The sequence below is a fragment of the Panthera pardus genome, unplaced genomic scaffold (assembly GCF_024362965.1).
Source record: "Panthera pardus isolate Hobbes unplaced genomic scaffold, ASM2436296v1 HiC_scaffold_3, whole genome shotgun sequence".
Taxonomy (NCBI): Eukaryota; Metazoa; Chordata; class Mammalia; order Carnivora; family Felidae; genus Panthera; species Panthera pardus.
The window spans coordinates 24624476-24639995 of NW_026526876.1; the positions used below are offsets into that span (position 1 = coordinate 24624476).

At 51.4% G+C, this 15520-nt stretch overlaps 2 protein-coding genes across 9 annotated transcripts in view; both read right to left on the reverse strand.

Annotated features, from left to right (window-relative positions):
• ARSG (arylsulfatase G) overlaps positions 1–1342 on the reverse strand; it is a 107709-nt gene extending 106367 nt beyond the window's left edge. For all 4 annotated transcript variants that reach the window (XM_019466437.2, XM_019466436.2, XM_019466441.2 and 1 more), the window contains exon 1: positions 1230–1342. The gene's annotated coding sequence lies outside the window, so the exon portion shown is untranslated. The remainder of the gene's footprint in view (positions 1–1229) is intronic.
• Positions 1343–3218: 1876 nt separating this feature from the next.
• AMZ2 (archaelysin family metallopeptidase 2) lies at positions 3219–14151 on the reverse strand. 5 transcript variants are annotated; one of them, XM_053892552.1, is made up of 9 exons: positions 14066–14151; positions 13480–13573; positions 12862–12951; positions 12042–12324; positions 11079–11252; positions 10837–10965; positions 7288–7451; positions 5746–5922; positions 3219–4799 (listed from the first exon to the last, which is right to left on the reverse strand). In XM_053892552.1, the coding sequence occupies exons 4-9, from the start codon at positions 12322–12324 to the stop codon at positions 4647–4649; spliced, it is 1080 nt and encodes a 359-aa protein (XP_053748527.1). In that variant the 5' UTR covers positions 12862–12951; positions 13480–13573; positions 14066–14151; the 3' UTR covers positions 3219–4646. The 5 variants fall into 5 exon arrangements, with proteins under 5 accessions (XP_053748527.1, XP_053748526.1, XP_053748529.1 ...); XM_053892551.1 differs by having other exon boundaries at positions 14006–14117; XM_053892554.1 differs by lacking the exon at positions 14066–14151 and adding an exon at positions 13980–14002.
• Positions 14152–15520: the final 1369 nt, after the last annotated feature.

The window sequence follows — 15520 nt, forward strand, 5'->3', positions numbered from 1 at the left end:
CCAGCAGGGGGAGCTCTACATGGGTGAATCAGCTTAAGGGCAAAAACGTAGGTCCAACGGAGACTAAACAGTGGGAAGAAATTACCAGGAGGGCAGGTAGGCCGATGGAAGCCTGAGTTTTCACAATACTGCTGGAGCAGATTTTGTTTTAACTTAACCTATTTTCCAGTAGACTTTTTTTTTTTTTATGATGACTTTTTTTGTTTTTGTTTTTGTTTTTAAATGCCTCCTCGGGAGCAAGGGCTTTTCTGGATACCGAATCTCTTTTTTTTTTTGGTGCTAAGACAAAGTGCTCGGACTGATTTCTCTGACTTTGAGCAACCCCAGATGGCCCCACTCAAATAGAAAAGGGGTTGAAAGAAAGTTTAATCTTTTACAACCCCTTCTATAAACAATCTGGGGGAAAAAATCGGTTAGGTTTCTGGCTTGTGGTATTTTACTTCTTAGGAGGTCATGCGGCAGAGGCAAAACAAAGCACAATTCGAAATGAGGGAGATCTGGACCCGTTTTGTCTTTGCCACGGGTGCTACCGTGCACAAGTTTACTTAGCTACCGCGGCCTTGTTTCATCACGTGTGAACTGAGCAGCATGCACGTTATTACTAACACTTGACGATTCCGCATTCCAAGCATAAAAGCACATTTAAAGGCCATACCAGGCCCTTGGTAACGGGAGGGGGTGAACAACCAAAACCCAAACCAATGCCACGGAAGGGAACAGCCAGACCTGCGGGCCAGTCAACACCGAACGCGAAGGCCCTTAGCAGTGTTCACACCCCGGAAGACCCGCGCGACGCTTCCCCCGAAACAGCCTTTCCCGTTCGTGCCTCCTGGTGCCGCCTCGCAGGTGCGTCTTGGCGCAGAAACCCGCCCGAATCTACAGCCACGAGCCCCGAGCCGCGCGGAGCCGGGGAGCACGTGCAGCGTGGCCTCCGGGCCGGAGATGCGGCCACCCAGGACGAGAAGAGAATGTTCTTTTTCAGACCGAGGACGGGTTGCAACTGGGCTAAACTGTGCGCTCCAACCTCAGTCCACGTGCCCCCTTGTGCACGTGCTCACGTGCCTCCCAGGCACGGCAAGGTGACACCCGGGGCCCGCGCTCTACGCGCACTGGACGGTGCCGCTCTCGCTGGTCCCCAGAACCGCGCGAGGGGCGCCCACGCGGCCTCCGGGCGCCGCCGCGCACACGCGCCCCCGAGCCCGCTCGCTCGCTCGCTCGCTCGCACTCACGGCTCCGCCGCCGCCCGCCGCGCCGATCCGCCGGCCTTCCCGCGGCTGCTGCGCCCCCACTCCCAGGAGGCCTCGCTGCGGGCCGGGGGCGCGCGGGGACGGCCGGGGGCGCGGGTTGGGGACGCGCCGCGCGAGCTCGCGGCGGCGGCGGGGCGGGGCGGGGCGGGGCGCCGCGCGGGTCGGGGAACCGGACAGCGCCGCCGGGGGGTTACGGGGTGGAACGGCGCCGCCGTTCGGGTTGCGGACGGGACAGCGCCGCCTCGGGGGAGGGGCGGGGGGTGCAGCGCCGTCGCGGCCCGCGGCCACCACCTGTGCCCCCCAGCCACCTGGCGCGGCACCCCGGGGTGCGGAAAGGAGACACGGGTCGAGCCCGGGGGCCCGCGGGCTCCAGAGGACCGGCCGGACGAGGCCACGTTCTTCTGTCCAGCCGTCACCGTTACAAGGCTTTCCGGACTAACCTGTCGACACTTAATCCTTCTCTTGACCAGAGAGACTGCTAGTCACTCAGGCGACAACGTGAACAGCTTTTCGGATGCACTGATTTCTAGCACTGTGTTTAGACGGCGAACAAATCCATTCTCTTTACTCTTACCTTGTTCGTTCGGGATTGGCAAAGCAAACTCTCTGGATTTCTGTGTTACTGAGTGCAAAATCATTTCGCAAAACAAGATTTATTCGTAGTACGTACAATTTCCTTGCAGTCAACAAATTCTATTTTTTAATTTAACGCTAGGAAACCGTCTAAAAGTACAATGCGGGAGCGCCTGGGTGGCTTGGTCGGTTAGGCGTCCGACTTCGGCTCAGGTCACGATCTCTCGCGGTCCGTGAGTTCGAGCCCCGCGTCGGGCTCTGTGCTGACAGCTCAGAGCCTGGAGCCGGTTTCCGATTCTGCGTCTCCCTCTCTCTCTGCCCCTCCCCTGTTCATGCTCTGTCTCTCTCTGTCTCAAAAATAAACAAACGTTAAAAAAAAATTTTTTTTAAGTACAATGTGATACTATACACTTAATTGATGATCGCTGAATAAGTCCCTGTCACATGAAATTTGTCCAACTTGTAAAGGACTGAATGATTGGATTCTTTACTAGAAGCCTTTTTTCCTGGTCAGTGCAAGGTAGGTACAAATGGATTTTATATCTTCTCCAAATAACTGCAACCCCTAACTGACACACCTAGCCAAATCTGAATTTGTAGGTTTGTAATCCTTGCTGACCTACAGCACTAAACCCGTCCCGACCTTGTAGGTAAACGGAGGAAAACTGAACAGACCGGACAATAGGACATTTTTCAAGGAGGAAATAAAACCTGTAACAACCGGTAAAAGTCCACACTCCCTTTAACTGTCTTTTCATATTAGAATGACCAAGCGTTCTCTCTCCAATTAGTTTAAAATTTTTTTAATGTCTTATTCTTGAGAGAGAGAGAGAGAGAGAGAGAGAGAGAGGCAGAGCATGAGCAGGGGAGGGGCAGAGAGAGGGAGACAGAACCCGAAGCAGGCTCCAGGCTCCAAGCTGTCAGCACAGAGCCCGAAGTGGGGCTCGAAGCCACAAACCATGAGATCATGACTTGAGCCAAAGTCCGGTGCTTAACCAACTGAGCCACCCAGGCGCCCCACTCTCCAATTAGTTTCAACATAAATCACCATTTTCTAAATGACCTTATGAGCTTTAATCACGTAAGAAAATGAATTGTAGGGGGGCGCCTGGGTGGCGCAGTCGGTTGAGCGTCCGACTTCAGCCAGGTCACGATCTCGCCGTCCGTGAGTTCGAGCCCCGCATCAGGCTCTGGGCTGATGGCTCGGAGCCTGGAGCCTGTTTCTGATTCTGTGTCTCCCTCTCTCTCTGCCCCTCCCCCGTTCATGCTCTGTCTCTCTCTGTCCCAAAAATAAATTAAAAAAAAAAAAAAAAAGAAAATGAATTGTAGCCAGGAAAACCATTGATGCAGTTATAAAATGTGCTTTAAATCACACTATAATGAATAACAGCGAAAAAATTTAGGGTCGAAAGATCAAAATGTTTAATTACCCAGAAGTTTTACCCTTGAGGTTAAGATGGGAACATGAGAAATGCAGTCTCCTCACCAGCATTCAGTTAAATGATCTGCCGTAATTTCTAGGTTTCCAGGATACATTGATCTCTCAGAGGAGACGTGTCAAGTCTGTGGTTTTCAACCTGTTCCCCACTGAGGAAATCCAGCTGACGTCCCCAGCCCTGCAGGCCATCATGGGCCAACAGGTAACCGCATCACGGCCTCCCCCTACTCAAGTAAACACTTCCCAGTGCAGAGAAGGGAGGGAGACACTATTGTGGGAATCAACCCGACACCTGCTCTGAGCCTACAGGCAAAGTGCAACACTCACAAACCTAAGGGCCGTTGTAGCAAATCATGCGCAAGACCCCTCACAAATCCTATGTCTGTTGTAGTACAAGTTCCACTATCTTCACTTGTAACTAGTGAGAAGTCACATTCTATTTTATGTTTATTTTGCGCGGGAGAGAATTCGAGCAGGGGAGGGTCAGAGAGAGAGACTATCCCAAGCAGGCTCTGCACGGTCAGCGAGGAGCCCGACACAGGGCTGCAGCCCACAGACGTTGAGATCATGAGCCCAAACCAAGCCGCCTAACTGAGCCAGCCAGGTGCCCCAGGAGGTCACCTTTGATAAGCTGCCGAAAACCCAAGTGTGCCATTGCGTCCTTGAGGCTCGAGCCGACAACCAGCAAAGAATAAAAGGAGAGCAGGCAGCCCCCGTCTGGGAAGGAGAGGCCACAGGTAAGGGATCGAGTAGAGCAGATGACCGGCCTGGGTGCAAAGGAGGGAGTCCCTCCTCCAGGAAACGAACCAAGTGTCAGCCCCCGGAAATGACGTGCCTTGGAAATCCGTTCTCAGGACACAGGCAGCAGTTTTTGGAATATTTACTTACTTATCTGCTGGTCCCGGCTCTCTCGAGACCTAAGCATATTTGAAGAATGGAAACGATGTGCTCCCTACCACAGGCCAGGCTATCAAGACAGAGGAGTTTATAGTTCCTATCATTCACAATGCTAAAATGGGGTGCCTGGGTGGCTCAGTCATTTCAGCGTCCGGCTCTCGATCTCAGCTCAGGTCTGCCTCATGATCTCACGGTTTGTGACTTCGAGTCCCGTGTCGGGCTCTACGCTGACCGCATGCAGCCTGCTTGGGATTCTCTCTCTTCTTGCCTTTCCCCCACTCGCACACAGTGTCTCTCTCTCTCTCAAAATAAATAAACATTAAAAAAAATAAGCCTCATTTCAAAGTTCAGGTGCTTTCAAGAAGGTTCCATCCTGTTACCTGACACCGGGCAGAATCGGTAAACAGTGTATTCTAACGAAGTACTCCGTCCAAATGAAAGCAGAGGCTGCAAATGTTTATTTTAATTACTCCTATGTGAAGTGAAGGTCCTTATTTTTGGACAACAGCAAGGCATTTTATTATCCACTCTTTCCATTCCTTAAAGGCGTCCACGGGTTTCGGTAAATCCACGGTTCCCTCACGACCGCGCTTCGTACTGACTCCGGGGCTGTCCGACTCGTCCTCGATCCACCTCACCAGCGCCTTGAAAAACACAAGCCAGACGCACATTTTAACAAATCGGAGCAAGACAGTTTTAGGCTAGAGAAAAACACGGCCTTCAAAATCACGTTATCGCAATCAGTGACTTCAGTTGCCCCAGGGAGATGTTCCGTTTGATAAAGATGTTTGTGCACATGAAACAACACTGGGTGAAAGAGCGTTTACCTCCAACGCACACGCTAGGAATACGAGTGATGGTCAGAGTGTGCCGGGGGGGGGGGAGCGGGAAGACCAGAGAGAAAGACACCCCTCACGGGTTTTTGCTGGGCGGCAGGGGTAGGCTTTCCTCGGCTCGCCAGATGTCCCACGGGGCACCGGGCGCGTGCTTTTAACCCGATGCGGAAGCGGGCACGTCTGCAAGTGTGCACAGAGGCGCAGGTGGACGCACGTATGTAAAGCCACCTGCACGCGGGGTCCCACCCACCAGGAGTCCCGCGATGGCCACTGACACGTTCGTGGGCACGTGTGGACACACGTATGCGCACACGCATCCTGAGATTCGGTACCTCCCCTCTTCCTTCGTAAAGAAACCCATCCTCTCCTCCCAGTGAATTGCATACCCCTGTCCCACATTTGGAAAGAGAAACTATCTCTATGCATTTTCCGTAGCTGTCAGAAACGAACCCGGCCGCACGCATCAACGTTTACTGTTCTGCAACAAGTCAAGCTCTCCTGGCCTTAGGGAATGGGAAGTACAGATTACCTCCTTCACCATTTCTCACTCAACGACAAGTGTAAGGCTCTCCGGGGCCAGGCAGTTTTTAATGAGATTTCTTTGCAGGGTTTTCTTTTTTTGTAACCACAGCTTCCTGCTTATCTTTGCACTAATTTCCTCTGATAAATTATAGTTCCAGAGAAGGGCCTAATAGAAAATGGTAGTTTGCTACTTATATAACCACTTCCCCCTTTTGTTCTTCCCCTCATTTACTTTGTATCTTTCTATTATGTTGAAGCCAATGGCACACTGCAACTTGCGTAAACAGATGGGGCAAAGGTTGAGGGGGCGCCGGTCGGCTTCTTCCAAGTGGTTGGAGCCCTGCATTAGGCATGCGAGCCACTGGCAGTGTCGGAGTCCAAATATGTGTCCGATCTCGTGGGTTAAAGTCTGCAAGACATTCACATCAAAGCTTTATGGCGCCACCGTCATCAGTGGGTTAGCCCTTCCTTCTTTTTGTTTTTCCAAGAAACAAGTGTAGGGGAGGCAACTCCCTTACCATCATCACCAAAACTTCAACCTGCCCCCAAACTTAATCCTTCATTTCCCTACTCACACTGCCTTCCTTCCTAGACTTAATTTCTTAAGTATACCTGCAGCTGGGTTGCCCAGCCTTGAGACCCCTGATGTATTGGGTAGGATCATTCTTTGTGTGTGTGGGGGGGTGGGGAGAACAGCAGTCCTGGGCGCTGTAGGACACTTAGCACCATCCACAGCCTCTACTCAACTGGGCCAACCAGAAACGTCTCTAGACCTTGCCAAAAAGTCCCCGGGGGGGCAAGATCATCCCAGCCTGAGAGCCATGCTCCAGGCAAGTGGGACACTTGTTACGATTCAGATTCTGGGTCCTTTCTCCCAGGGACGCTGAGTCCGTAGGTTTGGAAGGAAGGGGGCTCCCGTCTCCACATTAACGAGCACACCAGCGGATGCTGATGCAGGGTACACACTCGGAAAACACTGTTCCAGGCAGTGTAGCTCTCAAACCTGAAGAGGTGGCTAGGAATGAAGGCAGAACTTCCCAGCTGCAGAAAATGCCTATGTCTCTGGCTAAGGAAAGGGGGAAAAATCAGGAAACAGGCTCTCCAAAGAGCACGAGTTGGGGAGATTAATCAGGAGCTGTCAGTGGAGCTAACCTCAGTAGAAGGTAGCCTGGGGCCCAAGAGGAAGCCATTGTCAAGACACCTGCCAGCAGAGGCCCTCCAAGAGCGGCTTTACTTGATGACCACAACTTCAAAGAGTCAGTTACTTACTCATACCAGACTTCTGGAATTGAACTAGTGGTGAGGATGTGGGGCTGTACATAACTGAGGCTGTACATAACTAACAGGGCATAATTCCAGCACAGATACTGTAAATGTCACTGTCAAGGTATCCATTTAAATTGTTTTTATTGGTAATTTCAGGCAAACACGATGTCCATCAAAAGCATACGAATGATACAAATTCATTTATCATATTACCTTAAGGACTGCTGACATACAATTTAGGGAATTAAGAGCTCTTTGGGGCGCCTGCGTGGCTCAGTTGGTTAAGCGTCCGACCTGATCTCGGCTCAAGTCACGATCTCAACAGTTTCGTGAGTTCGAGCCTCTCATCGGGCTCTGTGCTGGCAGCGTGGAGCCTGCCTGGGATTCTGTCTCTCTCTCTGCCTCTCTGTCTCTCTCTCAAAAACAAATAAATAAACATGGGGGGGGGAAGAGCTCTTTAAAAAATACTCCTGTTGGATTTTTTTTTTTTTTTTTTCCAACAACTCACCTTACAGGAACGAAGCAGCAGAACACTGGTCACTTGAGGAGTGTAATAGTTATCGAAAACTGCATAGTCACTCGAGGATCCTTTCTGCAGCTTGCTCACTCTGCCTTCGTAGCGGGAGCTGTAAAAATCACTGCCATACCTGGCAAAGCTGAATATCCCCACACCTACAAAAGGAGGACAAGCAGCAAGAGAACGGGAGCAAGATTCCTGAAGGACAAACCAACAAGGAGAGCCCGCCCGGGCGTCTTGTCTGCGCTCCCATGTTCCCACGGTCTCATGTGCTTGAGGTTTGCCAAGACAGAGGTGGCCGTTGGCCCCGGGTTTCCCTACCCAAGTCTGCCGCTGCTGTCCAATTTGCCCTGCCCTGTAAAACACAAAGGGCTCGAGGTCCAAATTCTCGAGAAATCGGGAGTTCCAGAGGTTTTTGTTCCCCACGGAAGAAGTCTTTTTTTTCCCCAGAATAGTCCAAACCAAGTACTCCAAGAGGAACGTTGAAAAATGGACAACACACACCCATGACCTCACTCTTATTTTTTTTTTAAGTTAATTTATTTATTTTTAGAGCAACAGAGACAGAGCACGCGGAGGAGGGGCAGGCAGAGGAGGAGAGACGGAATCCCAAGCAGGCTCCACGCCATCAGCACAGAGCCCAAGGCGGGGCTCGATCTCACAGGCTGTGACATCACGACCTGAGCCGAAACCAAGGGTCGGACGCTTAAGTGACTGCGCCACCCAGGCGCCCCAACTTTACTCTTTAAGAACACGACAAACGTGGGCACTTGGGTGGCTCAGCCGGTTAACCGTGTGACTCTTGGTTTCGGCTCAGGTCACGATCTCACGGTTTGTGGGATCGAGCCCCCCATCGGGCTCTGCGCTCACAGCATGGAACCTGCTTGGAATCCTCTCTCCTTCTCTCTCTGCCCCTTATCAGCTCGTGCTCTCTCTGTCTCTGTCTCAAAATAAATAAATAAATAAACTTACAAAAAAAAAAAAAACACAATAAACAGATCTCTAGGTCCTGTGTGTCGGGGAGAGTTCCTGGATGTCCCTGGTACCAGGCTGAGGAAAACCGCCGTGCGACTGCCCTGATGCTTGGAGACCATGCCTGAGACCACGCCTACAGACAGACCCTCTTCCCTCCTGCCCTTCCTCGCTCACAACACAACTGTACTATGTGGCTGCCGTCGGGTGACCAGAATAAACACCCTTGTAACTGACTTCCTGTTACCCTGAGGCTCGTAGCAACCACCTCTGCACAGGTGGAGAACAGGCTTTGCTGCACAGCTCGTTCTAAAGGGCATGGCTTTATGACGGCACTTGTTGACATGATCACTTTTATTTGTCTCTTTCAGGTGTTACTTGAAAGTAATAAGGATTTTTTTTTTTTTTTTTTTTTTGTCAAAGAAATGAATTCACAGTAAGTCTGTCCAATCCAACCTGATCCAAAGAGAATGCTCCTCACCCCACCCTTGGAAAATGTCGCCTCGTATTTGATATTGAGAGAGAGAGAGAGAGAGAGAGAGAGAGAGAAAGAGCACATTCTGAAAGTTAAGAAAACACTGAATCTATTCATGTCACGGCTGACCTCCTCTGTCCTCTTGCCAAGGAAGTGTGAGCATATTTCATTATAATACCTCTAGTGAGAACATTCCTCCTGATAATCCTACAAATGGAAGGTTATTTTCTTTAGTAATTAAATATTTCTCCGTTTTAAAATCCCCATCTTCGTAAACTTGGAGAGAACAGTCACTTGTAGCAAGATACTGTCTCACTGCCTGGCCCATCAGTCCTGCAACCCTGTATCTTCTCTGAGGCCATGCAGCAGTTAAGAAACTTACTTAAAAAGGGGGTGGGGGGTGGGCTGCCCGGGTGGTTCAGGCGGCTCCTGGCTCCTGTTGGTGAGTTCGAGCCCTGTGTCAGGCTCTGGTGCTGACAGCTGGGAGCCTGGAGCCTGGAGCCTACCGGGTTGTGTCTCTCTCTCTCTCTCTGCCCCCTCCCCCACTCATACACACGCGTGCGCTCTGTTTCTCTCAATAAATAAACACTAAAAAAAAATTTTTTTAAAGGGAGGGCGGGGGGGGGGTAGTTAAAGTAGAAACATTTTGGGAAAATGCCTCCTGCCTTCTTGAAATGCATAAGATGCATCAGCTGGCAATGTCCAGATAAATTGTTTTACATTTTTAAAGTTTCTGTCTCTGTCAGGTAAATAATAAAAGGGGACATAAAAGTTTAGCTCGTAAAAATTTACTTCTGACAGAAAGACAGCTCATACAAAAGTCAGAAAGACAGCAGTGACCAGAGTCTCCAGGAGAGTATGCCGACTGGGGAGAGGGCGCCATAGGAATGTAAATGGAGAAACCCCCATGAAGGAGTAAGGGGGATGAACAGGTTCTGTGGTGCCCTGGGTCCCCCCCCTCCCCGACCCAATCAATGTGTCAGAGATGGAGACACCTAACAAAGAAACATTTGTGAAAGACCGAGAACACCTAGACAGTCCACAAACTGGAACTCAGAATAGGGACAGTCCCAGGTACCTATTCCCCACCGCCACGTTGCTAACAGACAACCACTCCCCTTAGTGCATTGGACTGTCCCCCTCCAACTTGTCAGATCCTAGGGGACGAAGGTAGAGAGATGACAGCAAAAAGGGAGGGGTGCGGAGGAAAGAAGTGGACAGACGGGAAGAAGAAAAAAATTAGGCAAAAATAGGATTTGCTTCCAGATCCTTTCCTACCCCCAGTATCACCATGCAGAAGCCCTGATGAGTCAAGGGGACTACATCTTAAATCAAAACCTGGAGTCGACTTTTTTACAAAAATAAAATAACAAGACGTCATGAGACACAGGACAAGAAGCACACACCTGTACATCAGCCTATAGTTTCCTGTCTATATGAGAGAACTAAGAATTGAAAAGCAACCAGCAAGACTTTCTCTTACGTTAACGACAGTTCAAACATCCTTACTGGACTTCATTCACCTTGCTACCCAGTTTCGGACACCTACTGTCTGCTGTGCTGAACGCCTTATGTATATGCCAGGCATATATACACAGTTTACGTATCCACACTGTTTATGTATCAGCACTGTTAGGTAACCCATCGCAAAAGGGCTCTCCGAAATAGGTATTGTTAGGGGCGCCTGGGTGGCTTAGTCAGTTAAGCCTCCGGCTCTCGACTTTGGCTCAGGTCACGATCTCACGGTTCCTGAGTTCAAGCCCCACATCAGGCCCTATGCTGACAGTGTGGGGTCTACTGCGGATTCTCTCTCTCCCTCTGCTCCTTCCCCCACAAAATAAATACATAAACTTAAAAAAAAATCGGTATTATTGGCCTCAAGGTCACATAGGTAGTGAATGGCTGAGCGGGGCAGGGACCCAGGTCATCAGAATCTATCCACAGCACATTTCCCACACCAGCATGATGCTCCAGAAATACCATACAGCCTTTAGTACCAAAATTATAACTGGCTGGAACTTTTTCCCTCTATCAACATCTTCCAGTAATCTCAAGTTGAGGATATTTCTACCAATAATGTCAAAAAGGAGTACCATCTGTCAGAGAGGCCTGTCCAAAGACAAAATTCCAGGAGTCTCTTGGGTAGAGATCAATCATCGTTATTCCCACAATACAGAAGGCGTCTTCAGGTTTCTTCTTTTTTAAGAACTTCAGGATGTGCCCTATTTAAAAAGGGATGCGTGTGTGAGATACGTACATCCATACATGTCTCTCCATATACACCTATGTATAGATCTCCTGTACTCAGTTCAAATTGTAAAACTGTTTAATTTACCTGCGTGAATTTGTAGGTTTTGTGTGTTATCATTGACTCTAAAGGAACACCTCGTGGCAGAGACAGGAACTGGTTCCAGGAGTTTCACTGTTAAGCCGTAGAAAAATGCTTCACAGTAACCCTTGAGCCATTTAATATATTCTTCACTGATAATTCTGGTGTTGCCTAGAGAGCCTGTAAGGTGGAAGAACATGTAAAGTCAGACTCGAAGATGATTAAAACATTCAGTCTTTTTTTTTTTAATTTTTTTTTAACCTTTATTTATTTTTTTGAGACAGAGAGAGACAGAGCATGAATGCGGGAGGGTCAGAGAGAGAGGGAGACACAGAATCCGAAACGGGCTCCAGGCTCTGAGCTGTCGGCACAGAGCCCGACACAGGGCTCGAACTCACAGACCCTGAGATCACGACCTGAGCCGAAGTCGGACGCTCAACCGACTGAGCCACCCAGGCACCCCAAAACATTCAGTCTTTACCTCAGTCTCTAATTAGAAATCTGAAATTAGAAGCAAATGGGACTCTAAATCTTTAATAAACCTCTATCACTCATTGATGTGAATATGAATTAGAAAGAAACAAAATGTCCTCTTTCAAGGCAATTTGGGTACAACACTTCCACCACTGTGATGAATGTCAGAAATGATCATGGGGCGCCTGGGTGGCTCAGTCGGTTGAGCATCCGACTTCGGCTCAGGTCATGATCTTGCAGTTCGTGAGTTCGGGTCCCGCGTTGGGCTCTGTGCTGACAGCTCAGAGCCTGGAGCCTCCTTCGGATTCTGTGTCTCCCTCTCTCTCTGCCTCTGCCCCCCTCTCTCTCTCAAAAAGTAAATAAACATTAAAAAAAAGTTTTTTTTTTTAAAAAGATCATAAAAGCTGCCCACTTAAATGATATTAGCAACCCAGGCTCTCCCTGGCGACAGCCCCATCGCAAACCAAACAAATCCAGCCTGTTACCAATGCACACCAATGCACTGTATATAAATACTGCGTTTGTCGGGAGACGGTGCCTTTCTGTAAGGATCACTGAAAAACTGTTCAAAGTCTTGGGGAGCCTCAGGATGGGAGATGATCCAATCCGATTGCGAATGCAAGGTAATGGGTCCGAAGAGATCATGGTCTGGCTTGAAGGCTTCGTTCAGCAAACGCCTTTCCCCGGCATCTAACTTCTCATACTGTGACACAAGCCTTGGGTTCTCCGAGATGAGAGCTGTTTTTAGCGTATGTTCAGAGTGCCGTACTGTTTCCATCTACCAGAAAAACACAAGGAATCAAATATACAATGCATATCCATACAGGTGACTTTAATCTACCTACCCTCCACCTGCATGTATAATCTCTCCCTAGAATGGAAAAACGGATTGCTTTTTTTTTAATTCATACCAAACAACGGGTTCCCCCCCCCGCCCTCCCATTTCCAATCAATTTCCTGGGAAGAGGATCTGAAAAAGTGAAAAGAAAAATCATGAAATTCATCCCTTCTTCTCTTAAAGAACCTGCTCCCGTTATAAAAACCATAAGAGAATGACCTGATTGCCTACTTCCTTCTGTCATTTGGGTAACAATATTACAAACTGAGTCATCAGGGCCACATGAAAAATACTCAGCCTTTCCAAGGTGAGTCAGAGATGTTCCAGACCACACAAAAAAGAGAACTGATGTAAATCCTGCCCATTTCTGTAATTTAACTGCAGGCTCCTAATAGATCGCAGTCACTGAAGTTTACTGCCTCAAAGTCATGTCACCCTGGGGAAGACACCAGGTGACTAATCAAAAGCCAGACTCACAATGACAGGTCTCTTCCATTCACATCGTGTTCCTCTGTATAGCTGTCATCCTTCCTTCTGAGTGTGTCAAACAGCTGCTTCACCACAAGGCTTTTTGAGTTAGAAAAGGAAAAAAGAATTAAACTTCGCTGTCTGGAACCTATCATAGTTGCTTTTATTTTTAAAAAATTTTTAAAAATCTTTATTTTTGAGAGAGAGAGAGAGAGAGAGAGAGAACAGGGGACGGGCAGAGAGAGGGAGACACAGAATCTGAAGCAGACTCCAGGCTCTGAGCTGTCAGCACAGAGCCCCAGGCCGGGCTCAAACGCACAGAGAGTGAGATCATGCCCTGAACCGAAGTTGGATGCTTAACCGACTGAGCCACCCAGGCGCCCCCATTATTTTCTAATTATCTGGATGTTTACAGTTTAATGATTGACAATTGATGGGAAATTTTCAGCTAACGTCCGTTCTGGCTGGACACCAGAATCCTGGGGTTCCAGAGTGTGGAAGAAATTCTCAAACAGAGGTCACTCTCGTCAAAGCTCCGATATGTGCAGACGCTCGTCCTCGCTGCTCCACACCTGGGCTGAAGTTCCAAGATACCAAACAAAATGTGCCCTTCTGTATTCTACCTACCTTTAAGGAGGAAGGCTCCCATTGAAGTCTTTGTCTTACAAGGACTGGCATGCTTGGGCCTGGCCGAGAAAGTGCTGTGCCGGGCGCCTTCACCCTAATATTGAAAAGGCAGTGTGAAAGGTCGGCCTTCCGCCGGCCTCCCAGGTCTCCTCTGGCCGGAGCCGCGGGAGGCCGAATAGGATCGCTTCAGCGGGCTGGAGGCCTGCAGTGCTGAGTGCCAAAACCAGCACATCCTGCGCAAACCTGGACAAGTTGGTTACCCCAGCTGGTTGCTATAGCAACCCGCACCTTGGGCTGGGCCCCAAAGCGACCGCAACCAGGTCGCTGGCCGGGGTGGGGTGGGGGGATCCCCCGGGGACTCTCGCTTCGACTTTCCGCCAGCCCCGGAGGAAGCCTCCGCAGAGGCCAGGCCTGGCTCCCAGGAGACGCCCCCGCCCCCGCTGTCTTCCCCTGCTTCCGCCGCGGCGGCCTCGCCCACAGCCTCATCCCTTCCCACCCACCGCGACCGTCCCCCGTCCCCTCCAACCAGGATCCCAGCCCGTGAGGCCACGGCCCGGATCTGACGTTTCCACCGCACGACCCTCACCCGGCCGGGCCTAGACACCGACCGCCTCCCTCGGCCGCTACGGCGCGCCAGCACGACGCGCCCTTCGCCGTGCCACGCCTTCCGCCCCCCCCCAACCAACCCGGCGCCACGCCCCGCCCATCGCACCACGCACCGCTCCGCCGCGCCACGCCCCTTCGCGCGTGCTCCACGCCCTGCCACGCCCTGCCACGCCCCCACGTCGCACGCCACGCCCCGTAGCGTGAGGCTGTCTCGCAGACGCGGAGCCCACGTCCGATGAGGGGTCGCGGTCCCCCTCTCTGCGAGTGGGGGCGGTCGGCGAGGGGTCACGAGGCGTCGAAGTCAGTCCCCACGGTCGCCTTCTGTCCCCCGGCCCCCCGATGGCCCCTCAAGGGCCGCCCCCGGGGCAGCTGGGGCGGGGGGGCCCCGCTGGACATCGTGTCACGCGGCCGCGGTTGCCCGCGTGGCGCGTGCCGGGGACCTCGGGTTTGAGGAGCGTCCTCGGCGTGACCGATGTAACCGACCGGGTCCAAAATAAGTCAGCCGTGGCCGCAGGTTGACGCACAGCCTGGGCGCGCGCCCCGGTGCCGTCACCCTCTGGACTTTCCCTTCTTTGGCCGAGGCGCCGGCAACGGCCTCCGCGCGGGCCGCGACCGCGAATCGCAGGTGGCGGGCGGCGCGGAGGCGGGGGCCGGGCGACCCCGGCAGGGTTTCTGTCCACCCAGGGATGCCTCGCTTGGTGCTTCGCTGGTGCTGAAAAGGCCCAAAGGCGTGTGCCGGAGACAAGTAGAAAAAAGGCGCGGGCGGGCGCTGGGACTGAATTAGCTGTGTGGTCTTGGGTAGGCCGGCTGACCTCTCTGGGCCTCAGGGGGTCTCCTGCGGGAAGGTGGCGGGAGGGAGCTCTGATCCCTGAAGCCCCTTCAGCCCTGGGAAGTTGCATGTGAACGCAGAGGATCCCCTGGCCCACCCCTCTACAGCCCCTTTGTGTCCCGGTGTCGGTGGTCAGGCCGGCTAGTGCCCCCTAGGGCTGCCAAGGACAAAAGCCAACCTAATCCCCATCCCCTCTCCCTTCAAGGGTGTGCGCGTCCAAGCAAGCCCACCCACCTCCGGATCCAACTCAGTTGATTCTTCCCCAGGTTCGCCCCACGCTCTCCACTCCATATACACACCAGCTTCCTGCAAGGAACCCCGGAAAAACCCTAGTCCATTCTTAAGCCTGTTTCCTCGAACCTCCACCTTTCCCCGCAAGTTCTCTTCCCAAGAGCCTCACCTTAAGGGACACCCAGCTTTCCTCCCTGGACATCGCTTCTTCCCTCCAACCTTCACTCAAAAATACCCCTGAGCCCCAGTTTTCACTTCCAAGCCATCGTCCTACTACAGAGCCGTCTCTAATGGTTATCTCCTCCACCCTTAATCGCTTGCTGTCTCTCCTTAGCGAGCCTTCACTTAATGGATGTTTGATCTTTTCAACTCCGG